The sequence below is a fragment of the Coenobita brevimanus genome, chromosome 97 (assembly GCF_032717465.1).
Source record: "Coenobita brevimanus isolate Jiangsu-jjx chromosome 97, ASM3271746v2, whole genome shotgun sequence".
Classification (NCBI taxonomy): domain Eukaryota; kingdom Metazoa; phylum Arthropoda; class Malacostraca; order Decapoda; family Coenobitidae; genus Coenobita; species Coenobita brevimanus.
In genome coordinates, this window is record NC_137050.1 from 31745893 (window position 1) to 31773581 (window position 27689).

The 27689-nt window shown below is 42.5% G+C and overlaps 1 protein-coding gene and 1 non-coding gene across 2 annotated transcripts in view; both read right to left on the bottom strand.

Annotated features, from left to right (window-relative positions):
- The window catches only part of Gclm (Glutamate-cysteine ligase modifier subunit), a 124400-nt gene extending 96975 nt beyond the window's left edge, over positions 1–27425 (bottom strand). The window contains exons 1-2 of the mRNA XM_080283254.1: positions 27170–27425; positions 22386–22584 (exon numbers count right to left, since the gene is read on the bottom strand). Coding sequence (XP_080139380.1) covers positions 22386–22584; positions 27170–27271 — 301 coding nt within the window. The 5' untranslated portion in view covers positions 27272–27425. The remainder of the gene's footprint in view (positions 1–22385; positions 22585–27169) is intronic.
- Positions 23357–23475, bottom strand: LOC145413862 (5S ribosomal RNA). The gene has a single exon (XR_013899770.1). It is a non-coding gene; the product is annotated as a 5S ribosomal RNA (ribosomal RNA).
- Positions 27426–27689: the final 264 nt, after the last annotated feature.

Consider the following 27689-nt stretch of genomic DNA (forward strand, 5'->3'; position numbering starts at 1 on the left):
TGATACAAGCCCCCACTTGGAAGCCCGGGTGAATTCAAAATAACACAGAATCACAAAAGCGACGCCCCGCGGTATGATCCCTTGCTCCCAAGCATCACGAAAGTGACGCCCCGCGGTTAAGGGGTTAAGTGTGACCTCTGGGTTAAGGGACTGAACAGGGAGGCTGCAATGGATCATGCAGCGTGGAAAGCCGCCATTAGGTGACCAAGGCCAACGCATGCAAGCATGTTAGAGCCTTTAAAAACGAAAACAAAAACGAAACAACGAACCACTTTAGTGGTGGGTGGTGGCGACCATCATCCACTCACTGGATGTAGTGCTGTCTACTTCTTCCTTAGCCTTTATCATTCTTTTTCTTTGCCTGCCCTCCTCTCTTCCTATTTCTCCTATCTTTCCTGTCACTTCTTATTGCTTTTCTTTCCTGTACAGATGGCTTTACATTGAGTGACAAGCCAAATGGTTTCCTGTAAGCCAGGAAACCATTTATAATGCTGGGTGGTAACCATATAACCAAACCATACGTGCTCCCTACGTGTCAACAAGTGGGTTGGTGGAGGGTTAGGGCCCCTCCCCGTAAAATAACTAACTCAAACGGCCACCCCTTACGGGATTATGGCATCTGGCAATAGATAAATAGATGAACCACTTTGAAGCTATGTCTGTCACTGAATTTTCCCCATGGCACAGATATGGTATACATACCCATACAGAGTATTCAAGAACAAAATTAATGTCAGTCTTTAATAATAAAATGGGTAAGAATTGCTAACATTAAGAGATTATATTGTATACGAACCTTAGAAACTGTCATTTGCTTTTCAGTATTTTAAATTTAAAACTAATCAGTGTTACCAACTGTTTGCTGTGCCTACCCACACAAAGGGATGTGCTCTCACCCTTTCAAGATTACCACTTACGTTGAAGGTGTGAGCTTCCACTTTGAGCGGGGTGCAGGAAGGGTAACCCCTGCCCTCACTTTTAAGCCTACAGGTGTCAGACACAATAAAACTCATAATAAAAAATATTTTCTTACATGACCATTCCAACTCACTTGGCTCCCCCTACTCTACCCCCCCACCTTGCCAAGTGATTATCATCATTCAGCACCTGGTGAAGGATCCATCAGAGCAAATCCTTCAAAATCATTAACCATTATCTTCAGGGTCATCATCAATGAACAGTGAACTATCCTCCTGATTGTCTTCACTGGCAGGAGATGAATAATGGACGAGAATTGGAGGTGTACGTTCTACCTTGAGTGCCGTGTGCCGTACTGAACTTGATTTTAAGCATTTTTCAAATACTGTACTATACACTTCATACACCTTATTTTTTTACGATCTTACAAACTAAAGACATTCACTTTGTATATTTCACTGATCACTTGTCACTCTCGACCAGTATACAGTAAAAGTCCTTTACTCTGGACTGCAGCATCCCACAGATTGTCCAGATTATCAGATTTTCCGGACTATCAGACACATACCAGAAAATATTAAAGAAAAAAAAAAAAAAGTAAATTTTATTAATGAAGAAACATACCCAAAAAATAATAGTAAATTTTATTAATGAAGAAACACACCCAAAAAACAATATTTAATTTTATTAATGAAGAAAAGTGATAGTTTTCTTTCCTTAGTTTTGTAATGTGTAATTTCACTTAAAACTTCACATCATTGTCAATCTTCATTTCCTTACAGAATTGTTTGGCCTTTTCAATAATCATTAACCCATTGATAGGTTTGCCCTCAAATCGTTTTCCACAAAACCACTTATAAAGAACTGTGTCTAACTGTGCCAGTGCTGGTTTCTTATGAGTTTTCCTTTTCTGACATCCCTTCATAGACTGTCCGCTTGCAGCATATTCCCTCAGTTCCTTGGATTTATTTTTGCAGTCATAAATGGTTGACCAGCCTACATTAAACTCCTGCGTTAAGTCCTTCACCAGTGCACCCTTCTCCAGCCGTTGTATTATTTCTAATTCCTTACCAATAGTAATTGTAACATGCTTCCTCTTCTTACCAGTAGTAGGTGGTGTAGTAGGAGCCATTCTAGTGAAATACTGAAAAAAAGAACAAGCAAATTCGGTAGACAGCGCATGGAATGTACAACACGCACAATCAGTTGGGTAAACATACAGTCGGGAGGATTTGGAATCTCCAGAATGTCGGTGCGGTTTGTTGACTAAGCTTTGGATGTAGAACTGGTTAGTTCGGCGCACCGCTTTCGGCTATTTTTCAATAGTTCTCTATTTTTTTCATATTTTATCGCAATTACAGTAACCCCTCCAATATCCGGATCAATAGAGCCATCGGTAGGTTCGGTTATTGGTTTCATCTGGATATTGGGCCCCAGCTTATGGACTTGTACTTATGGACCCTAACTCAGAGAAACACCTATACAACTCCCTCTGGACATGCATAGCACCTATTTAACACCCAAATCACACCAATAAGGCACATAAATGACTGAAATAAATGCAAAAGAAACATAAAATGAGGGTTTAGAAGTATGTTCATACATTAATAAACATTCTGGTACTTATGGACCCTAACCTAGCCTAACTCTGAAAAACACATTCCTACTGCACATGCATGAGGTAAGTATAGTATGGAAAAAAGTACAGTATGAAACATTCTGGTAAGTATAGTATGGAAAAAAGTACAATATGAAACATTCTGGCTACTTACAGCAAGTCCCTGGCCACCTCGATGAATAACCGCCTCCTCTCGGACTCTGACAGTAAGAACAATTTCCTGAAGTGCTTGCAGTACACTCTTCCTGAAGTCTTGCACTGAACTTAGTCAATAACACACAGAAGTCCGTTCTCTTCACAGTGTTCACTTAGTCCAAATAATGTTCCAGTTAAATTTAGTGTTGCACATTAACTTTTCCCAATCTTTTCAAAATTTCTAAAGCCAAAACAAAGAAGGTTAGTTACGTTAAATTTTGTTTCCACTGAGTCTTTTCTCTCATTTCGAAAACCTTAACACAACACACCGTTTTTTTCACTGCACAACACTCAAAATTCCCGTGTGGTCTAGTGGAGAAGTTCTTGCTGTTTATTCACTGTCAGAGTCCGAAAGTATCACTGGCAGGCGACCAAGGGGTGCATCGGTGGGTCGTGGTGATGGCGTACCGACTACAGAAGACTCTGAGGAAAGCCGCAAACTCACATCGAGCGGTGACTCAACTGTAGCTGATGTGCCGGGCTGTGGCTCGGAGCATGAGGGCCTGTCTTGGGGAGGCAACGGAGTGGAACCAGGGATTGGCACAGCGGGGGTCACGGGCCTGAAAAAACTGTCAATCGTTGACTGACGCAAGGACCGACGATTCTGGCGATTGATGATGTGCTGCCGGAAAGCACGCACTTCCTCCACGAGTCCCAAGGGCCCCATCTTCCTGTCGCAGTCCGGGTGTTCCAGGTAGTCTAGGACGAACTCTAGATGTTCCCGGAGTGCGCTCAGCTTGGGGATGGCTGGAGTAGTGTCCTGCTGAGAGGAGTCCGCATCATCATCGCCTTCGTCGTCGGAATCTTCAAGTTCGGGACTGACACCAGCAACCAAAGACGCGATCTCGATATCAGACAACGTCTGATACCCAGGATCACCCTCGTCGTCGTCCAACCACTCACGAACATCGTCCACATCAACATCGTCGCCGTGCGTACGTAGCCGTGCATGGAAGTCATCCACGTCAAACCCTAGAAAATCGTACTCCACATCTGTTCCCAGAAGCAGACGAGACCAACCATTTTCAAGAGTTCTCACAGGGACTTCCATGCACTAGCCCAGTTGTACAGCACAGACTTGATGTTGTAGCGGCGAAGGATTTCCAAAGTCCGCTTGCCTCGAGTGTCACGTCCTTCCCTGCGCTCGTCCTCGTCCTCGAGAACAACCATCACCTCGTCCAGGAACTTCCAACGGTACAGGCGCTTTGTTTCCATGATCACTCCTTGGTCCATGGGTTGAATGAGAGCAGTCGTATTAGGTGGCAGAAACATGCACCTAATACAGCCATTCTCAGCAACCAAGTCCCTGTCGCACGGGTGGGCAGGTGAATTGTCGAGGAGAAGGAGAGTCTTTACCTGGTCGCGAGGGATTCCCAGTGTCTTCGTCTGGTACTGGATGACCTCCTTGATGAAGTGACGGTGAAACCAGTCTTTGAAAATCACAGCTGTGAACCATGCTTTCAAAGAATGGTACCATACGACAGGAAGGACATCCATCACCCCACGAAGGCACCGAGGCTGCTTTGCACGGCCAACAATAACGGGCTTAAGCCGGTGCATGCCGTCAGCACTGGCACAACACAAAGCAGATATCCGTTCCTTAGAAAGCTTGCGGCCAGGTACACGCTTCTCCGTCTCATCAGCTAGAGTGTTCGTTGGCACCGAGCGATAGAATAGGCCAGTTTCGTCTGCGTTATAGACTTGACCGAGAGTGAGGCCCTCCCTGTCGATCAAGCCCTTCACCTTGTGCCGAAACTCGTCAACTCCATCCTCGTTAGCGTCCAATGCTTCGCCATGTGCTTTACGGTTAGTAAGGCCATGTCACATCTTGAACGCGAAGAGCCAACCCTCGGATGCCTTGAAGTCTAGGGCGTCGTGAAGCCTTGCAAACTTCTCAGCAGCAGCCTTCAGCTCCGTTCCACGTACCATCACACCAGCTGCACATTGCTGTCGGTACCAAATGAACGTGGATCGGTCGATTTCTGCAAACTTGGGGGTAAACATAACCTTCCTTTCCACGTTGCGTTTGCTTCTCGACGAGAAGTCAGCCGTGTACTGCATGAGTTTGTCTCGGGAACGTTTGATATCGAACAAAGTCGACCGGGCCAGGTTAAACTCGCGGAGAATGCGTGAAGAAGACCAACCCGCATCAACTTTCTCCAATATCTCCCGTTTCTTCTCCAGAGTCAACACCACTCTCTTCCTTTTCTCAGGAGGCGGGGCCATCATCAAACACACTAAGAGGAGGGCAGAGAGCAGCAGGAGGCCTTGCAGCAAGTACGGCACCACCACAAAAGCGAGCACGTGGGCAGCCATTGCAAAGAGCGTAGGTCCAGTCGCGGTGAGAGACAGGCGGGAAGTGGGGAGGATGCAGCGGTGCTCTATCGGACGTCGGAGGAATGACGAACCAAAACAATGCTCTCACGCGGCGTGCGCGGCAAGTTCAAATTACGGGCGGCAAAAAATCGATTTTTTTAATTTTTTTTTTGGATTTTCGGACCATTTTGGGAATGTTTGATCCCAGGACGAAAGGTTCGGTTAGTGGGGATGTTCGGTTATTGGGCGTCCGGATATTAGAGTGATTACTGTACGTACCCAAAAAAGCTAAAAATGCCCCTGGGTTGAAAAGTCCGGACCATCGGGTGTCGGATTAAAGGGTTTTTACTGTATCAGGGACTTCGGGGAAATGATGTGGGGGGAAATGATATGGGCTGACTGAGGCAGAGCACGTCACCAACTGACACACAAACCACTCGCCATGAGATTAATGTTTGGCGTCTTTACCCCTGGGGGAAGGGGGGTTTCAAGAAACTCCCCCAGTATCCCTTCTTGTCGTATGAGACGAATAAAAGGGTTGGTGGAGGATTAATGCCCCACTCCATAAAAAGAACTAATTAAACAAGCAAACGAAGTGCCTCAGACCAGGACGGACCATACACAGACAGCCAAGGAACAGACAAAGGACATTCTAAGGATGGGAACGTGGAATGTGAGAGTAGTGAATTATGAAGTGAAAGACAGGGATTGTTCAGGTGCTTGAGAAGCATGAGTGGATGTATGTGAATTGACTGAAACTAAATGGAAAGGTGAAAGGGTGAGAGAATGGGAGTATGATTTAGGAATATGTGGAGTTCATGAGAATGAGAGGGCAAGAGAGGGAGTACATCTGATGATAAGCAAGACGTGGAAGGAGAACATAAGAGAGTATGGAACAGTGGGTGCAAGGATTGTATGGGTGAGGATGAAAGTAGGTATACAAGCTCGGCCGATTGTATGTGAGTATGCTCCAACTAAGGACCAAGTGGCAAGAGTGAAAGATGAGTTTTGGGTGAGTGTAGAAGCATGTATGAACAAGTTTGAGAGGAGCGAGAGAGTGTTTTTGACTGGAGACATGAATGGCAATGGTGGGAATGGACGAGTGGATGGAGTGGTTGGTCAGTGGGGTGTGCAAGCTGAAGTAGATAGGAATGGTAGTGCTGTGGTGGACATCTGTGCTAGTAAGGGGTTGGCAATAGCCAACACCTTCTGGCATAAGATGATCCACAGGTATCAATGGAAGCATGAGAAGGATGGACGGTGAACTTGTCAAATGAAAGGCAATGATAGATTACTTGCTTGTGGATGAGCGAATGAGAACACAAGTGTTGGATGCAACTGTTTGGTAAGGGTGGGGAAATGGAATCTCAAACCATCTAAGCCAAGGTAAGGCTGAAAAGAAAATGGGTGAAGAGACGAAGGGGAAGACAGGAGGAAACAGCTCCTGTGAAAAGAGTGAAGTTGCAAGAGAGTGAGAAAATGGCAGATTATACGAGCAGAGTGGAAGAATGACTGAGAAGGTATAAGAGCAGATGGATGGATTGGAAGAAGTATGCAAGATATTCGTGGAAGAGGTAGGCACAGTGTGAGAGGTGGTTTGTGGAGTGAGAAGGAGATGCAGGGGTATGCAAGGGACAGCACGGTGGAATGATGAGGTGAAACAAGCTGTGGAACAAAAGAAGAAGGCATATAGTGACTGGTTAGTGAGTATAGGTAGGGGACAAGATGAGAGAGAGAGAAGAGAGGGGTATATGTAAGCAGGATAAGGGAGGTGAAGAGACTGGTGAAGGAGAGTAAGAAGAGTTTGGGAGGAATCAGAGTGTGAAATGGAGGGAGAGTAAGAAATTGTTTTGGAAGGTGGTAAAGAAAGTAAGACAGTGTGAAAGGGGAAACAGTTGGGGAGTGAAAGATGGGAATAATAGATTGTTGGTGGAGAAGTGAGAGAAAATAAGGAGATGGAAGGAACACTTTGAGGATTTGTTAAATGTAGGGAGTGAAAGCAGTGCAAGTATAAGTGGTTGGGGAATGGCTGGGAAAAGAAGAGATGAGAAGGGGGAGGAAGAGATCAGTGGGGCAGAAGCAGTTGAAGCAATGAAGATCATGATGGGAAAGGACCCAGGAATTGACAGTGTGGTGAAATGCTGAAATATGGGGATGAGATTGTTGTGGAGTGGATATGGAAGTTGTGTAGATTGGCTTGGGAAGAGGGAAGGGTTCCAGAGGACTGGAAATCAGGTATAATTGTTACTTTATACTGTACAAAGGAAAAGGGGACAGAGAAGTATTGATAACCATCAGGGTATTTGCCTTCTTAGTGTGATTGGAAAAATATGTGCAAGAATATTCATTGATAGGGTTAAGCATATAACAGAGGAGCTATATTCGATTTTTTTCCGGCTGATGATCCACTTTCGTGAATGTGGCACCTGTGTACTCCTGCTGTGTGATTGGTTGGTTTCAGTTTCATACCTGAAGTATCATATTTACAAAAAAACAGTTGTACCTTATTTTCCAGTTCTCATACATGTTGTTGTGCATTGTCATTGTACTATATAAACATCCATGAAACGAGCATGTATCTGTGCTTCACCCAAACGGACAACGAATTTGAGGAAGTTGAATTTGAATTGAAATATTTATTGTTGTAAAAGGTACAGAGCAGTTATCTTAAAAAAATAAAATAAATATACATACTTACAGATATATATACTCATGGATAATATGGGCAAAGGTATCGAAGCAATGGAGTAGGTGTGAACCATAACAAACGACAACTTGTTTTTCCCACCTGACCGTCTCTCGTGCCCCCCTCCCCCTCCTCTGTAGCTGCTGTTCCATTTGCCTCCCCACTTCCACCACCTTACCACTGACAAAACCACTAATTTACACAGAATGATACTACTGTCTAATGCAACAAGTGCCAAAGTATTAAGATACCTTTTATTTGCACTTACCCAGCCAAATGCATTTATTTTTCAAAAAATAAAAGGAGATGCAACAACTCTGTACTTTTTACAACAATAAATATTTCAATTCAAATTCACCTTCCTCAAATTCATTGTCTGTTTGGGTGACATACAGATACACACTCATTTCACGTCTGTTTGTATAGTACAATGACAATGCAAAACAGCATTTATGAGAACTGGAATATAAGGTACAAATGTTTTTTCAAAATATGATACTTCATGTATGAAACTGAAACCAACCAATCAAGCAGCAGGATTGCGCAGGTGCCACATTCATGAAAGTGGATCATCAGCTGAAAAAAATTGAGTATAGTTGCAGAACAGCAAGGGGGATTTAGAAAGGGAAAAGGGTGTGTAGATCAGATATTTGTTTTAAGATGTTTAGTGAAGAAGTATCTAGAGAAGGGAATGAAAGTGTAGGCTGCCTTCAAGGACTTGAAGAAAGCATATGACAGCAGATAGGCAAGGTATGAGGAAGGTATTGAGAATATATGAAGTGAATGGGAAATTGTCGAGTGCTGTGAAGATTATGTACGAGGGAGCTAGGGCTACAGTGAGCTGAGTGAGTTCTTTGATCTAAATGTGGGACTGAAACTGGGATGTGTGATGTCTCCATGGCTGTTTAATATGAGGCGCTCCGAGCCAGACGGACGACCATGCATTTTGCGTATTTGGTTTGACATCGAATTACCAAACTGTAATATACAGTAATCCCTCTAATATCTGAACGCCCAATATCCGAACATTCCCACTAACCGGACATAATTCTCCCAGGATCCAATATTCCCAAAATGGTCTGAAAACCACAAAAAAATGGGGGGGGGGGGATTTTCCCCGCCCGTAATTTGAACTTGCCGCGCGCGGCGCGGGACAGCTTTGTTGTGGCGCGTCATTCCTCCGACATCTGATAGAGCACCCCTGCATCCTCCCCACTTTCCGCCTGTCTCTCGCCACGAGTGCACGCTCGTCGTCATGGCTGCCCACGTGCTCGCTTTTGTGGTGGTTCCTTACCTGCTGCAGGAACTCCTGCTGCTCTCAGGCCTCTTATTAGTGTGTGTGATGATGGCCCCGCTGCCTGAGAAGAGGAAGAGAGTGGTGTTGACTCTGGAGAAGAAACGGGAGATATTGGAAAAAGTAGATGCAGGGTGGTCTTCTTCCCGCATCCTCCACGAGTTCAACCTGGCTCGATCTACTATGTTCGATATCAAGAGATGCCGAGACAAACTCGTGCGGTACATGGCTGACTTCTCGTCGAGAAGCAAACGCAAAGTGGAGAGGAAGGTGATGTTTACTCCCAAGTTTGCTGAAATCGACCGCTCCACGTTGATTTGGTATCGACAGCAACATGCTGCTGGTGTGATGGTAATGGTATGGAGCTGAAGGCTGCTGCTGAGAAGTTTGCCAGGCTTCATGACGCCCTAGACTTCAAGGCATCCGAGGGTTGGCTCTTCGCGTTCTAGTTACGGCATGGCCTTACCAACCGTAAAGCTCATGGCGAAGCTTTGGACGCTAACGAGGATGGAGTTGACGAGTTTCGGCACAAGGTGAAGGGCTTGATCAACAGGGAGGGCCTCACTCTCGGTCAAGTCTACAATGCTGACGAAACTGGTTTATTCTATCGCTCTTTGCCAATGAACACTCTAGCCGAGGAGACGGAGAAGTGTGTACCTGGCTGCAAGCTCTCCAAGCAACAGATATCTGCTTTGTGCCAATGCTAACGGCATGCACCGGCTTAAGCACGTTATTGTTGGCCGTGCAAAGTAGCCTCGGTGTCTTCGTGGGGTGATGGATGTCCTTCCTGTCGTCTGGTACCATTCTTTGAAGGCATGATTTACAGCCCAGATCTTCAAAGACTGGTTCCATTGCCACTTCTTCAAGGAGGTCATCAATTACCAGACGAAGACACTGGGAATCCCGCGTGACCAGGTAAAGGCCCTCTTTCTCCACGACAACGCACCTGCCCACTCATGCGACAAGGACTTGGTGGCTGAGAATGGCCGGATTAGGTGCATGTTTCTGCCACCTAATACGACTGCTCTCATCCAACCAATGGACCAAGGAGTGATCGTGGCAACAATGCCCCTATACCGACGGAAGTTCCTGGACGAGGTGATGGTTGTTCTCGAGGACGAGGACGAGCGCAGGGAGGGACAGGACACACGAGGCCAGCGGACTTTGGAAAACCTTCGCCGCTACAACATCAAGTCTGCAATCTACAACTGGGTCAGTGCATGGAAGGAAGTCCCTGTCAAGACTCTAGAAAATGGTTGGTCTCGTCTGCTTCTCGGAACGGATGTGGAGTACGATTTTCTAGGGTTTGACGTGGATGACTTCCATGCACAGCTATGTACGCATGGCGATGATGTTGATGTGGATGATGTGCGTGAGTGGTTGGATGACGACAAGGGCGATCCTGGGTATCAGACATTGTCTGATATCGAGATCGCGTCTTCAGTTGCAGGTGTCAGTACCCAGCTTGAAGATTCCGACGAGGACGGCGACGATGATGCGGACTCCTCTCAGCATGACACTACTCCAGCCATCCCCAAGCTGAGCGCACTCCGGAAACACCTAGATTTCGTTCTCGACTACCTGGAACACCCAGACTGCGACAGGGAGATGGGGCCCTTGGGACTTGTGGAGGAAGTGCGTGCTTTCAGGCAGCGCATCATCAATCGTCAGAATCGTCAGTCCTTGCGTCAATCAACAATTGACAGTTTTTTCAGGCCCGTGACCCCTGCTGTGCCCAACCCTGGCTCCACTCCATTGCCTCCCCAAGACAGGCCCTCATGCTCCGAGCCACAGCCCAGCACATCAGCCACGGTGGAGTCACCGCTCAACATGAGTTTGCGTCTATCTTCAGAGTCGTCTGCAGTGGGTATGCCATCACCACGACCCAGCGACACACCCCTAGGTCACCTGCCAGTGATACTCTCGGACTCTGACAGTGATTAAACAGCAAGAACTTCTCCACTAGACCACACGGGAATTTACAGTGTTGTGCAGTAAAAAAAACAGTGTATTGTGTTAAGGATTTACAGTTGTGAGTGAAAAGACAAATTTGGAACAAAATATAACGTAAATAGACTTGTTTGTTTTTGCTTTAGAAAATGGTTAGAAGAATGGGAAAAGTTAAAGTGCAGAGTGCAACACTTAGTAAGTTACAATGGAACATAAGTTAGACAAGAGTGCGCACTGTGAAGAGAACGGACTTCTGAGTGCGATTGACTAAGTTCAGTGCAAGACTTCATGAACAGTGTACTGGAAGTGCTTCAGGAAATCCTTCTTACTGTCAGAGTCCGGGAGGAGGCGGTTATTCATCGAGATGGCCATGGTCTTGCTGTAAGTAGGCAGAATGTTTCATACTGTACTTTTTTCCATACTATACTTACCTCAAACAACTCATTTCACTCTTTAATGTCCTTTATTGGTGTGATTAGGGTGTTAGGAGCTATCCATGTGCAGTAGGAAGGTGTTTTTCTGAGTTAGGCTAGGTTTGGGTCCATAAGTACCAGTCCAGGAGCCAGTAACCAGAATGTTTAATATTGTATGAACCAACCTCTAAACCCTCATTTTATGCTTCTTTTGCATTTATTTCAGTCATTTATGTGCCTTATTGGTGTGATTTGGGTCTTAAATAGGTGCTAACCATGTCCAGAGGGAGTTGTATAGGTGTTTCTCTAAGTTAGGGTCCATATGTACAAGTCCATAAGCTGGGGCCCAATATCCGGACAGGACCACTATCCGGACCTGCCTATGGCCCTATTATGTCGGATATTGAGGGGATTACTTTTAAACATGTCATGTTTACAACTATTTGAATTGAATTGGCTAGCACTTTCAAGCTAAACAATAAAATGCATACAAGTATAATTTTACCACTGCATAATTAGCCATGTCAAAGTTTAACAACTAATTACCGAAAATAAGCAAAATGCACGGTCGCCCCTCTGGCTAGGAGCACCTCATATATTCGTGGATGGGGTTGTAAAGGAGGTGCAAGGTAGGGCAGTGGATGTGGGGCTGGCTCTTATGAATGAGGGTGAGGTGTGGGAGATTCTGGTGTTGCTGTTTGATGATAATACAGTACAGTATTGTTAAGTGAAGATGAATGGGAGTTCCATGGTTTGGTGAATGAATCTGGCAGAGTGTGTAAGAAGAGGAAGCTGAAAGTTAAACAAGAGTAAAGTTATGGTGTTTGAGAGGAATGAAGTCACAGAATGCACAGTGAGGTTGGATGGTGAGGATATAGAGAATGTAAGTGCGTTCAAGTACTTGGGTAGTGTGACGAGTAAGGATGGAAGTTTGGGAGATGAAGTACTTGAAAGGGTACAGCAGGGAAGGAAGGTTGTTGGTTCACTGAAAGCAGTGATGAGAAATAGTGAGGTGAGTATGGAAGTTAAGTAGTCACTGCACGACAGTACTGTGATCCCTACCCTGATGTATGGAAGCAAGGCATGGACCTTGCTAGAAGGGAACAAGTCGAGTCAGAGCAGTGGAAATGAGTTACTTGAGAGGAGCCTGTGGAGTGACATGGAGGGACAGGTTGATGAATGAAGAAGTCAAAGAACGTTGTGGGGTGGATGTGGATGTGACTGAGAAAATTAGGAGAAATACACTGAGGTGCTTTGGACATGTGGAGAGAATGGAGAATGAAAGACTGACTATGAGGGTGTAGCTTATGTAGGTGAAGTGGAGGGATGGAGAGGGAGGGGGAGACCAAGGATGAGGTGAAGGGATGGAGTTGAGAGGTATATGAGGAAGGGAGGAGTGAGTTGGAGGGAGGGCAGTCAAATGGTGGGTGACAGAGTGACTTGGAGGTGTTTTGTCTGTGGCCACCCTTTGCGGGACTAGGTTGTCGGGCTATAGATAGATAGATAAATAGCCCTGAATATATATTAATATTAATGCAGACCCCATTACTAATTTTTTAGCATTTAAAATGTACTTTATTGGTATAAATTGTTAATTTTAAACACTTCAAATACTGTACTGTACACTTTAGGCACCTTATAATATTTACGATTGTACAAACCAAAGGTGTTCACTTTGTATATTTCACTTATCACTCATCACCCTTGAGCAATATATCAGGGCAGTGGCGTGCCCGGGGGGGGGGGTGCTGTTTGAAACTGCCCCCCATCCCCAATTGAGGGGGGGCTCCCAAAAGCCTTAAAAATTTATAAGCTTCTTTATTAATATTTAAAAATATATAAAAATTTATAAGCTTTTTTATTAATATTTAAAAATATATATATTTATCATCCTTCAATCCCAGATATTAGATAAGTTTTGAGAATTAGGGGAACTAGGTTCTTTGCGGGGCCCCCCCCAGGTCCCCAAATCTCTAGGTACGCCCCTGCATCAGGGACTTCCATGGAAATGACGTGGGGGGATATGATGTGGATCAGACTGAGGCCAGAGCATGGGGGAACAATAGTGATGCCGACAGCCCACCACCAACCAACGCACAAACACACAAACCGTGCAGGCAATATGGTTGCCCAGGCCTTAGGTTAGGCAGTCCAGACTGCTTCTAGCTTTTTCAGAGTTTTCCCAAAATATAAGAAATAATTCCGGTCGGCTCCTGGACTCTGAAAAAATGCAAATTCCAGTCTACTGAAGTCCACTGTCGTGAGGTTATACTGTATTTCAATAGAAATTTAAAACACATGGAGAGACGAAAGAAACTAAGCAATGTAGACCATGTGACACGCTTGAGCTCAGTGATGGAAGTGTGTGATTTTAATGTCTTCAAGATTAAAATGGGATATATGAAAAAAATAGACTGATAAACATCTTCAGAAACCAAGTTCATAAGCTGAGGACTGCCTGTAACCCTATACATACGTGACCCCATGTCTCCAAATACAGTAACTATCTATTGCCAGATGCCTTAATCTTGTAAGGAGTGGCCATAAACATATCGCCTCCATGTTGCCAGGTCTCCTGCCAGTTCACTGCCCTGCTCCCAGCTCACACCCCTCTCTCTCATATACCTCTTCACTCCATCCCTCCACCTTATCCTTGGCCTCCTCCTCCTCCCTCTCACCCCCTCCACCTCACTTACATACACTCTCCTTGTCAGTCTCTGGCTCTACTTCCTCTCCACATGGCCAAACCACCTCAGTGTGTTTCTCCTAATGCTTCCTATCACATCCACATCCACACCACAATGCTTCTTTACTTCCTCATTTATCAGTCTGTCTCTCCATGTGACTCCACAGGCTCCTCTCAAATGACTCATTTCCACTGCTCTCACTCTTGACTTCTGTCCCTCCAACAAGGTCCAAGCTTCACTTCCACATGTTAGTGTTGGTATCACAATACTGTCATGTAGTAACTTTTTCACTTCCATGCTCACTTCCCTGTTTCTTATCACTGCTTTCAAAGAACCAGCAACTTTTCTTCCTTGTTATACCCTTTCAAGCACTTCACCCTCTAAACTTCCATCCTTACTCATCACACTACCTCCATCAATCCATCATCTACTCCTGTGTCGCCCCACAGAGATGCATTGGAGCCCGGGCCTAGGCAAGTTGGTCCTGACATTTAAGATGAGAGTGACCAGCCTCACTCATCCCTGAGTGGCATTACATGAGCAATAAACCCCAACCATCCCTTGGATATAAACCTACACAGGCTCAATCCAATTGGAGCACCTTAATTACCCACTAAACCACCAGGCACCATAATTTGGTGTTATGGTTACCACACAGCATAGTAAATGATTTCCTGGTGTATAGGAAACCATTTGGCTTGTCACTCAGTGTAAAGTCACCCATAGGCAAAAGAAGAGGAAGGAATGAAGGAAAGAAAAACAGAAGAGGGAATGTAAAGTCACCTGTAGGCAGAAGGAAGAGGAAAGAATGAAGGAAAGAAAGACAGAAGAGGAAGGAAGGAAGGAAGAGGGAGAAAGACAGTCACCTGAAAGCAGCACTACAATGCATGAGTGGATGGTAAGCTCCCCCACCTACCACAATCACACTACTTAAGTACTTAACCCTTTAACCGCGGGCTTGTTTTGCTTTTTCTTGCGGCTCCCATGGGCATATTCACGCTCCGATAGACTCTCTAAAAATATTTGCCAAAAATCAGTTATTAGTCCTAGAATATTAAAATCAAATATGCTTATGGCACATACCTTCAGCTTTCTCCTGGGGTGTTTGTTGAGCCTTTGTCGAGTACCGTAGGACTCGTGGAGACCTCTGAAGTTGGGTAACAAAGTCTCCACTTTACACTTCCCAACAACCCGTAATATGATTACCACAGCCTGATATTATCACTAGAAACACTATTCTATGATTCTCAAATAGTTTGGAATCCATACTCAGAAAAAAAACACTGTGAAAGCAATGAAAGTTAAGAGGGCGTATGACCTTCCCACTTGCCCTAGTTCGCCGCTGGTGTTCTGTCATTTATTATTCGTAAAAACACTTACAGTTTATATTTCTATTACTATATAACACTTATATATATCTACAGTCTTTATCCATAAGTTTCCTTCAGTAATAGTAGTTTATTGTCACTGTAGGCATTCAATTTCTTTCAGTAAAATACGTAGCATTCACTTTCTCGTCCTGTATACTAGCATTGAGAGTGAATGTCACTTTCACCTGCACTCTCATAACTCATAGTATTCATACATGCTAGAGTGAAACTTTCACTTTCATTACTCCTAGTGTATATACTCGTATTCTTATAATACTACTCATTTACATTTCTATTTACGTTCTCTATTTTATTTACATTATTTACATTTCTATTTTATTTACACTGTGTTATGCACTGTCACTTGAAGTAACTTATAAAACTATTTTCCACTGTTCACGTATATTTACATTCATTGCTTTCACTTGCTGTTTACACATTATTTACAATTCCACTTACACTGTTTTACTCAATAAAAAGATCATAGTCACTCTTTATCAATTGTCAGCCCTTTACCTCTTTCCAGACAAGGTTTAGTATGGGGTAAAGGTCATAGGGCCCTTTGCATGGGGCTAAAATGAGGCGGAAGTTAGCAGGAGCAAATCAGACGTACCTTCACCATGAAAGACGACAGTGAAATGATACTGGTGGCCTCCTGCCACCTGGCTAGGGTGAGTGCAATACTACCAACTTTAGCCTTGTGAGACCTGATAATATATACCAATGAAATGATTGGCAGGAAACCAAGACAATACATAATAAATTAGGTAGTTCCAGGTGAATGTAAATATCACTTAGGCTTCTCCCTTCCTTCCTTATATGTATATTTATTACGAAAACAGATTATACAGCATATTTCAAGGGGAAATAAACAGTGAAAATTAGCAAACGAGTGAATGTGAGGTGTTGTCAGGTGATACTAAGCTAATTCCAGGTGTATGGCACTATCACTTACCTTATTTCTATTTTGTATATATTATTTGGTATAAGAATAGGGCATAGGGCTTATTTCAATGGATGTAATCAGTGGAAAATTCCAGGGAAGATTTACTTAGCGTAGAATACAGTGTGGTGGCCTGCAATAACTAGGTAGTTCCAGATGAATGTAAATATCACTTAGGCTTCTCCCTTCCTTTCTTATATATATTTTTATTACGATAATAGACTATATGGCATATTTCAAGGGGAAATAAATAGGGAAAATTAGCGAACGAGTGCACGTGAGGTGTTGTCAGGTGACAATTAGCCAATTCTAAGTGTATGGCACTCTCACTTACCTTATTTCTTTCTTGTATATATTATTTGGTATAAGAATTGGGCATAGGGCTTATTTCAATGGATGAAATCAGTGAAAAATTCCGGGGAAGATTTACTTAGCGTAGCACGGCCGGGCAGGCGAGAGGATAGGGTAATGGAGGGGAGGTAGGGAGGGGAGTCAAGAACGGGGAGAAATGGCTAAATTGTCAACAATAGATGGGAGTGCAGATGAGATTAGGAGTGCTGACTAGTGTTGGATATTGGCAGTACTGATAGATGATACAAGCCACCACTTGAAAGCCCGGGCGAAATCAAAATAACACAGAATCACAAAAGTGACACCCCGCGGTATGATCCCTTGCTCCCAAGCGTCACGAAAGTGACGCCCCGCGGTTAAGGGGTTAAATGCACTCACATTTTCCATTTCCTCCTCATCCAACCTCATTGTAACATTCAGTGACTTCATTTCTCTTGATGACCATAACTTTACTCTTTTCTACATTCGCCTTTAGATTCCGTTTCTTACACACTCTCCCAAACTCATTCACCAAGCTTTGCAGCTCCCCTTCGTCTTCATTTAACAACACAATATCATCTGTAAACAACAGTACAGGGAGTTTCCAAACACTGTCCTCTCTCTTTATGGCCACTCCAACATCCACTGCCCTACCTTAGATCTCTTTTATAACTCCATCCTACCAATTGAACAACCATGGAGACATGACACATCCCTATTTCAATACAACCTTCAAATAAAAAATTCACTCAGTTAACTGTCCACATGCACTGCAGCCATAGCACCCTCATACATACTCTTCACGGCATTTCAACAACTTCCCATTTACTCCATATTCTTAATACTTTCCACAGTCCATGTCTATCCACCCGGTCATATGCTTTCTCCAAATCCATGAAGGCAGCATACAACTTCTTTCCCTTCTCTAAAAACTTTTCCACTACAGACCTAAGAATGAATATCTGACCTCCACAATCTCTTCCCTTCCTAAAACCTCCCTGTTCTTCTCCAACTACAGTAATTCCTCTGTTATTTTCCTAACTCTGTCAATAAGTATCCTACCATAAACTTTTCCTATTACACCAAAAATACAAATGCCCCCATGATTATACAAAATTCTTTTTCACCTTTCCCTTTGTACAGGGGAATAATTATATCTGACTTCCAATCCTCCAGGACTTTACCTTTCTCCCAGGCCAATCCGCACATCTTCCACATCCATTCTACTACTATCTTTCCCCCATGCTTCAGCATTTCACCACACACTCCATCAATTCCTGGGGCTTTCCCCATTTTGACTTTCTTCATTGCTTCCACAACTTCCATCCTACTGATTTCTTCCTCTCTTCTCACATCTCTTTTTCTCCCAGCTATTTCCCAGCCACTTATATTCGCATTACTTTCATTCTCTATGGTCAAAAATTCAAATAATCAATATCCAAATTTGTTATTTTCCAAACTGCCTTCCCCCCCCCCCCCATGTAAACCCTTTATATGTACCTGCATTCTCTTTTATCCAAAGTCCCAGTTCAAAAAAAAAAAAAAAAAAAAAAAAAAAAAATCCTAAGAAACTTTTTTTTTTTTAACTATTTATATGCTAGACACAAAGACAACCTCAGCCAACTCCCAAGAAAATGTGCCAGCATTGTCTTTTTTTGCACAAAACCTTTAATATATTCAGTATTCTTGTTTCTGATCCTCTAAGACCACCTCAATTAATCCCTGTTTTAATGAGTGCACTGTTTTGCTGTTCAGTAATTATGACAGGATAGGTACTTAGAGGTGACTAAAAGTCACAAATGACAATCCTGTACAGTGGGGCCACCTGACATAACTGTATATAACACGTGTTATTGAGTGCTATCTGAATTCAACTACAGGTGTTGAACCTAAATGCATCTTTTGTGAGGGAACCCATAAATCTAAGGATTGTAGTAACAGAAATTCTCCCAAATGCATCACCTGCTCTTCTTTAAGACATCAAGATGCTAATTCAAATTCACAGTTGGTTGCCCATTTTGCATCAAGTACAGACTGTCCAATTATGATTTCTCATAGGAATAGATTGATTGAAAACAGCAATTTTGACCATTCAAAAAACTGACTACGTCCCTCTTGAACCAGTTAAGGATGGGTCTTTTAAATATTCGTTCTATCCGTAATAAGATAGACTATATTAATTAAATTCTAAATCAGGACGAGCTTGACATTTTGTGATTGACTGAAACCTGGTTGTATGAGTCTGATATCGATATTATTCATAATGCTTTGCCTAAAACACATTCTATAATTAGTATTCCCAGGCCTGCTGCTGACTATCCGGGAGGAGGCGTAGCACTCATCTACTTGGCAGCACTTGCAAACGTTTCTCTCGTTGACTCAGACCTGACCCCATCTTCATTTGAATTTATGGAAGTATTAATAAATTTCCATCAGAACACTATTAGAATTGCAATTGTCTATCGACCAGGTCATCTAGGAAGAGATCGAGGTTTTATGGAGGAGTTTGGGCAGTTTCTTGAAGGGTTTTCTCTTAAACCTGGAGGACTTCTTGTTTGTGGTGATTTCAATTATTGGGTTGACAGTTCAGGGTCAAAAAAATTTTCTTCAGAATTCCTTGAGTTGATCACCCAGAACAATTTTTTCAATCATGTGAGTAATCCAACTCATGTCTCAGGACATGTCCTTGACTTGAGCTTGTCCCCTGTTGGTTGCAGGTGTGTATCAGATATGGAGGCTGACTCATTTGACCCCCTCATCTCTGATCACTCTTAGTTTTGATGTCCCAAAATCCCCTTCATATAAAAAGGTCATCAGGTTCAGAAATTACAGGAATGTTGACCGCCAGTTGATGTGTCATGAAATTGATCAACATTTAAACTCCACTGATTCTTCCAGTCTTTCTTCTGATGAGTTGGTTGATATTTACAACAACGAGCTTAGGTCAATTTCTGACCATTAGGGTATTGTCCTGAGGTAGTAAAAACAATCACTGTACGTGATGATTCTCCGTGGTATGGTCCATCCATTAATTCTTTGCGTAGACAACACAGAAGGGCAGAATGTGAGTGGCGCTTGCAGCAGACCGAAGTAACTCGTTTGCATTATGTTTTTGCGAGAAGAGCAGTCGTTCACACTGTAAAAGCCCAAAAGGCTAGGTATTATCAAAATAAAGTTGATTCATGTGGTGGTGATAAAAAAAAAACTGTCTGCAGTTGTGAACAATTTGGTTGGTCGGAGGAATGTAATTGTTAAACCAACTTCTGCATCTGATACCCAATTGGCTTCTGATTTTGCCTCATTTTTTACAAGTAAGATATCTTGCATAAGAAGTGATTTAGACAGCAGTTCTCCTAGTGAAGCGTACTCAGTTGACTTCCAGCCACGGTGCACCGGGGATCATTTGCTTTCAACATTTCATCCGCTGGATGTAAACAAAGTCAAATGTTATATCAGAGAACTTATTAAAACATTTTGCTCACTCAATCCATGTAACATTTCACAACTGCCTGATGTGTATGAGCATGCTGCAGACTTTAACTGCAACATTATAAATAGATGCTTCTTAGAAAGTAATTTTATGCAGTCTGAGAAATGTGCTTTGCTTAGGCCCCTAATTAAGAAACCTGGCCTTGATGTCGAGAGCATGACAAATTATCGTCCTGTCTCTAACCTGTCTTTTTTATCCATGATTATTGAGCGGGCCATACTCGATCAACTCGTACCACTACTGGAACACAACAGAGTTGTTCATGTTGTTCAATCAGCATACTGAAAATACCATTCAACTGAAACTGCACTAACAAGGATTCAGAGTGACTTGGTGGCAAACACTTGTAGTGGGTTGTCCTCTCTCCTAGTTCTTGTGGATCTGTCTGCAGCTTTTGATATAGTAGATCATAAACTATTGTTGGACGATCTGTATTTTTATGGCTCGTGACAGTGCCCTTTTGCTCCTTAAGTCGTATCTGTCAGACAGATCTCAGAGAGTGGTTGTTGATTACGCTAGTTCTGATTCTGCTCCCCTTCTATTTGGAGTCCCTCAAGGATCAGTTTTGGGTCCAACTCTATTTACTATCTACACAAGTAGTTTATCGTCTCTACTTGATGCTCATGATGTGTCCTATCATTTTTATGCTGATGACACCCAGCTCTATGTTAAGATGTCAAATATCAACAATACTAAGACAAAGTTTGAATCTCTAATGTCTGATATTAAGATTTGGATGGCTAAGAGGAAACTTAAGCTGAATGATGGTAAAACTGAGATCATCATCATCAGAGGAAACAGAAGGGGTGATGACACTGACAATGCCCTGGCTTTGAACACTGGCGTGTCACAGCTTCACCCAGTCAGTTCTGTTCAAAATCTGGGTGTTTATTTTAATTCTAAGTTAAATTACGAAGAGCATATTAATCAGGTTGTAAGAGGGTGTAACTTGCATATCAGAAATCTGTACTCTGTGAGAAAATTCCTGAATAGATGGTGCCCCTTAACACTGGTCTATGGAGTGGTCTTGTCTCGTGTTGATTACTGTAAGTCACTGTGGGTTGGTCTTCCAAATAATATACTAACAAAAGTTCAGTCTGTGTTGAACGGGGCAGCGGCTTATCTTTGGTCTCCCCCCAAGAACCTCAACTACCCTGTTTCTGATTGAGTTGCACTGGTTACCAGTAAGGCTAGAATTGAATTTAAACTGTCTTATTACATTCGAGGTTCTTAAGTTTGGTGAACCGAAGTATCTTGCTGAATTGTTAAAACTCCTATCGGCACGCCCGAGTGTGATGTTACGCAGTGAAGATGATTCCTTGCGTCTTGATGAGCCAGGAGCCATCCACCAGTCATCTTTTTCTGATCGTTCTTTTGCGTATAGAGCCCCTAGATTATATAACAGATTGCCATTGTCCATAAGACAACTCTCTACTGTTGAATCCTTTAAGAGACAGCTGAAAGCCTTTCTTTTTTCAAAATGCTATGACCTGGAGAGAGGTACTGTGACGGATGATTATAGGGTATAATTATTGTCACACTCATGTATATATGATGTAGCTTGTATTATATACTGTACAAGAAATGTCACAATTCTTGTAACTGTAAAAATAATGTATGGGTGTCGAGCGCTAGTGAATTCCCAAAGGAAGAACTGGCACTTTTGAGAAACAAAAGGCCAGATTATTATTATTATTATTATTACTTCTTCATGCATGGGGGGGGGATTAAAGTCACACATGACAACCCTGTACCACTATAGTACAGTGTGACAACTAGACATAAACCCAATTAACCCATGTGTTACTGAGTGATAACAGGGGCTGCCTGTATTGGATAACATTAAAATCACTCTGATTTTGTAATTTCATGGATAAACCTACAAGATTATGCACTGTGTTGATGGAATGATAGTCACTGCTGTACAAGTGGTGTGAGAATGAAAGGAAGTCAACAGTCCATGATATCTGGACTGGTCAATAAGTGGATCGCAGCTTAAGGTTAGGGTATTTATGATCCCCTTAGTTAAGTACTCCAAGGCATGGTGTAAACCTGCTATTGCACATTATGCAATATGTCTGTGGTTTGGTGTCTAGGAACCAGTATATTAAAAAAATAAATATATAAATAATAAAAAAACATGAGTAATGATAAAATACCAGTATCAATATTTACTTGTTTTAAGAGCATCCTCCACTTGTTCTGAGTCGTTATTACTTAGGAATAGCTTAACCGTCGTCTTGTTGCCTGAGTTGTCTGCTGAGGAAGTGGTGAGAGTATTAGCCCCCCGTTGAATCATCAATACACCATCTGTCTCTTTCTCTCCTTCCCATCCACCCCAGCTGTTCAGAGTGGTCTTGATGCTTCCTCGTAACTGCAAAATTCATGCCTGATTGGTAATTGTATTTTTGTTTTGTTTTTATCCCAAGAAAAGGAGGATTTAAGAAAAGAGCCAATAAATAAATAAATCATTATACTGTACACAGCAAAGAAAAGTTAAGTTAAAATCCAACACCTGTCAAGTTTATGTTGCTCGACCACTGTCTTGACTATCTGCCAGATTCTGTAATCCCCCAAGAGAGGTCCATAGCCTACATTGTCTCCATGTCACCCTGTCCTCTACCAAGAGACTTCTCTCCCTCTAACTCACACTAATATAACAGTACCCTCTACAATGCAATTCCTTAACTTCAAATTCCAAATTTCTAAAAGTAAATGTAAGTTTTCCAAAAGAATTTTGAAAGCATCACTTAAAAATAAATACATAAATAAAGGATATAATTAGAAAGGAAAAAAAAAACTCCCGGTCTAACTTCCAAGGTCACTGCTATACAGTATTGCTGTGCTACAGTAATCCGTAAGTCCCCCAGGCTGGCACAAAATGGACTCGCTTGAACCACAAGACTGATTTCATTTTTTTCCCCTTAGATTCTATTCCTCAAAAAAAAAAGAAGTATTATTTACTAATGAATATTTACATCTGAAACACCACAAACATTTCTGTGATAATTAATTATAGCATTCATTCATTCATTGCCAGACGCCATGTATCCCAAACGGGGTGGTCAAGGGCTTAGAGTTCATTGTTTTACAGGGAGGGGCACTAATCCTCCACCAACCCCACTTGACACGTAGGGAGAGCGTTATGCCAACAGCATCTGGTGTTCCCAGGAGGTCACCCATCCAAGTACTAACCAGACCCAACGTTGCTTAACTTCGCTGATCGGACGGGAAGCGGTGTACTCAACGTGGTATGGCCGTTGGCCATTATAGCATGAATATAGTAAATACTAAAGAGAATACAAAGTACGTGGATGTATTTATTATGTACTGTTTAACTAATGGTAATTATCATCTTGACAATTCCAGTTTTCCAAAATATTGGTAATTATCATCTAGACAATTTCAGCTTTCCAAAATCTTCTAACTTCCAAAAGCATCTTGATTCAATCCATCTTGATTTTTTTTTTTTTTTTTTTAGCTGTACTGTATTACAAAAAACAAACCTTCTGAGATGTAAACTACCACTGAAAGCAACATTCCTCAGTAATAACCTTGGTATCATTCAGTTCTAAACATAATTCTTCAGCCTCTGACAAAATATTATACTGATTTTTTTGAGGGGGTTAATAATAATAATTTGTTTTTTTGTTTTGCAAAAATGCCAGTTCTTTCACTGTTGCTCAATACACATTTACAACTTTACAAGGACAGTACAGTACTTATATAATAATTATGACACCACTCACATAATTATGAATTTTGTATTTACATCTATGACTGAATTTCATTGCTCAAAGGAGTACTGTACACTATTTTTGGTATAAATCATACTCATTTTTACCATGAAACCTACCGTAGGTTTTCCCATGGTTTTTTAGATGTGATTCATGGAATTCTGATATTCACTTGTCAAATATATATCATCATCATCCGGACCTCATTTCCCACCCAAGGGCAAGGTGAGGAGTAGCAATGTCCAGACAGCCCAAAATTGCCCAATCCAATGGGCCACACTTCCATTCACTCATCATTCAAGCCCCCGGAATCCTGGCTCTATCGGATACGCCAAAAACATCCACCACGTTCTGAAGCTTCACATATCGTATCCAACAGAGTCAAACCAGATGCTGCCACGTTAAAAAGGGGTGCCAAAAATCCCTGATCATGCATCTCTCCTCACAAAATTCATCCAGCCAGCTCGATCTCCTGTCAGTTCCCTAGCCTCACCGACTTCCAAACCTCTCTTCCTCAAACAGTCATCCACCATCTCTCTCCACCTTCTCCTTGGCCTACCTAGCCTCCTCCCTCCTTCGAATTCGCTCAGATATACCTTCTTCACCACTCTATTGTTATCCACTCTCTCCACAAGACCATACCATCTCAGTACACTCTCTTCAATTCTGGTGTCCACCGACTTCCTCACTCCGCATCTTTCACGAATCACATTATTTCGTATCCTATCCACCCTCTGTACTCCACATACATTGCTCAGCAGTCCCATCTCCACTGCTCTTACTCCTGACTTTTCATTTTCATGCCACATCATAGTCTCACATCCATATGTTAAAGTTGGCACTAACACTCCTTCATGTTAGCCTCGTGCAGCTGCAACACTCAAGCCTCTGTTTCTTATCAAGGCCTTCATTGCACCAGCTATTTTTCTTCCTTGTGTCACTCTACTTTCAACTTCTTTTGCACATTTTCCTTTCTTTTCTATCACTGTACACAAGTATTTGAACTCTCTCACCAATTCCAGTCTCTCCCATTGTTACATTGCACTGGGAGTCACCTTCTCTCTCAATAACCATCACTTTACTCTTTTCTACATTTTCTCTCAAGGAACGACACTTACAGACATCCGCAAAACTCTGCACTAGCCTACCAAGTTCTTGTCCGGTACTTGCAAGCAGTACTGCATCATCAACATACAACAAATTTGAGATATTCCATCCATCACCATTCATTACCAATGCCATCCCTCTCTCCATTACTTGTGTTTTCACTTCTCTCATCACCCCATCCAAATATACATTGAACAACCATGGCGACATCACACAACCTTGTTGCACGCCCACATTGATTGTGAACCATTCACTTAGATGCCCATTAACCCTGACACATGCTTCACTAACATCATGAAAACTCTTGACAGCACCTAACAGCTTACCCTCTACACCGTACATGAGCAAAACTTTCCACAATCCTTCTCTGTCCACTTTGTCATATGCCTTTTCCAGATCCATGAATGCCATAAACACCTTATGGTCCTTCTCACAAGCTTTCTCTACTATCTGTCTCACTGCAAAAATTTGGTTCACACATCCTCTGCCACTCCTAAAGGAACCCTGTTCATCACTCACTAAGACTTCTGATATCTCTCTTACTTTTTCTATAATACATATACCTTCCCTACCACACTCAGTAAGCTTATGCCACGGTAATTCTTACACTCACTTCATTCACCTTTATTTTTGTACAGGGGTACAATCACAGCCTTTTTCCACTCTGCAGGCACAGTTTCACTCATCCATGCCTTCTTACATATCTCCAACAAGCACTTCATTCCATTCTCTGCACTACATTTAAGCATCTCTGCATACACCTCATTAACTCCAGCTGCTTTCCCATTTTTCAGCCGCTTCACAGCACTCTCCACCTGTGCAAGTGTCACGTCTCCTGGCACTGCATACCTTCTCTGCACACCCCCAAAACCAATCATGTTTACAGCTGCTCTGCTCTCTCTATCCCCATTCATCAGGCTTTCAAAATATTCTTTCCATCTGGTCCTTACTTCATCTCCATGGGTTAATAATCTACCACCAGCATCCTTCACACCATCCCATTTCTTACCGCTTTCACTTCTACATTTCCGCACCTCTTTCCAGAATAACTGTCTATTATATATATATATATATATATATATATATATATATATCTGATTTGTCCTCCAACACCACCTGATGTTGAGGGGTCTGTGGAAAACTGGGGATTAAGGGTAAGGAGAAAGACAAAAAACTGGTCATCCTGCAACAAGATATAAACTACAAATCCCATGAACCACACAACACCAAAGGAAAACCCAAGGTTCCATGGGAAGCATGATGCCACCTAACCTAACCAAACCAAATCAAAGAAACCTATCTCCATCATTATTAATTTGCAGCAAAATATCACAGAAGAAATGGTATATGTCTAGATGACATGTACCGTAAAACTATACAGAACACTCCAAAATTATCTGGACTGACTATAGTTGTCAGTAGACACAACCATACCCATTTTATTCCACTCTTCTGTAATATAACACCAAAGAGCTGTTTCTGAAGAGTTTGGGTGTTATACATCTACCAAGAGCTCTCTTAGATTTTGCCTCAAAGTGCCAAATACAAGATACATAATACTAATGAGAACAGGGTGTTGGAATGTTGAAAATAATCAGTAATATTATGCAGCACTTTCTTTGACTTCAACAGTATATGTGGCCAGGTTCCATTAGGGCAGGCTTGTGTGATAATTTCTCCCCAAAACAAAGATCATTAAGTTAGTGCATTCATTAGCACCCTACTGCTAAAAACAAAGTACCATAAATTTTTTTGCTATCATGTCCCTTTGTGATTGCTAACTCAGAGCATTAGCTAAGAGTGTTGAGAATTACATGACATACAGGTAATTATATATAACCATCTCCCTAACCAACTACTCATCTCCTTGAATTCACAACCATGTTAAACAATGAAATGGGGATCATATGTCAATAAACAGTGTTCCTGTTAGACATGAGATCGTTTCAAGGAAGCCTCACACCATTGGTTAAAACTGTTCTTCAAACATATCAGCAAAAAAATATCATTTACAAATTACAAACTGCTTTCCTCTCCAACACTGATGATCTTAACTGAATGAACACATGAAATTTCAAGGTTAATATCTGAATGTATTGATCTACTGAGCAATACCTCCTCCGTGGTGGTCTGTCCTGCTTTTCTAATGAGGTCCTCCATCTCCAGAATGTTGCCAGTGCTAAGGACCACCCTGCGGACCTGCTGCCGGGAGGACATGGCACCAACACCCTCACACCCTTCGCTCGCGTACACGACTGTCCTTGCCGAGTCGTTCGACGTAGTCACTCGTCAGTCGGACTCAGGCTGCATGCTATCGTCTGTCATTTTTTTTTTCCCCCTCCTGTCTAAGCACAGGCGCAATGGGCTAGTGTATATACTCTGAAATTAGTACCAGTCTTTCGACGTTACTATCCTTGTTCAAGACACTACCGTTGCGCGACAACTCTCCGTCAGTACATTCCACACCTGCACATGTTCCACTCAGGGTGACTCAGCACCACAGACTTACGCCACTTATCAGGGACAGGTCCCTAGTCACCATCAGCTTTCATAACTACCTAATATCAGCTCAGTCTCAGTTAGTGGTTCTGGTTAAAGTGGAGACAGAGATGTTCATCCACAGAAACACATGATT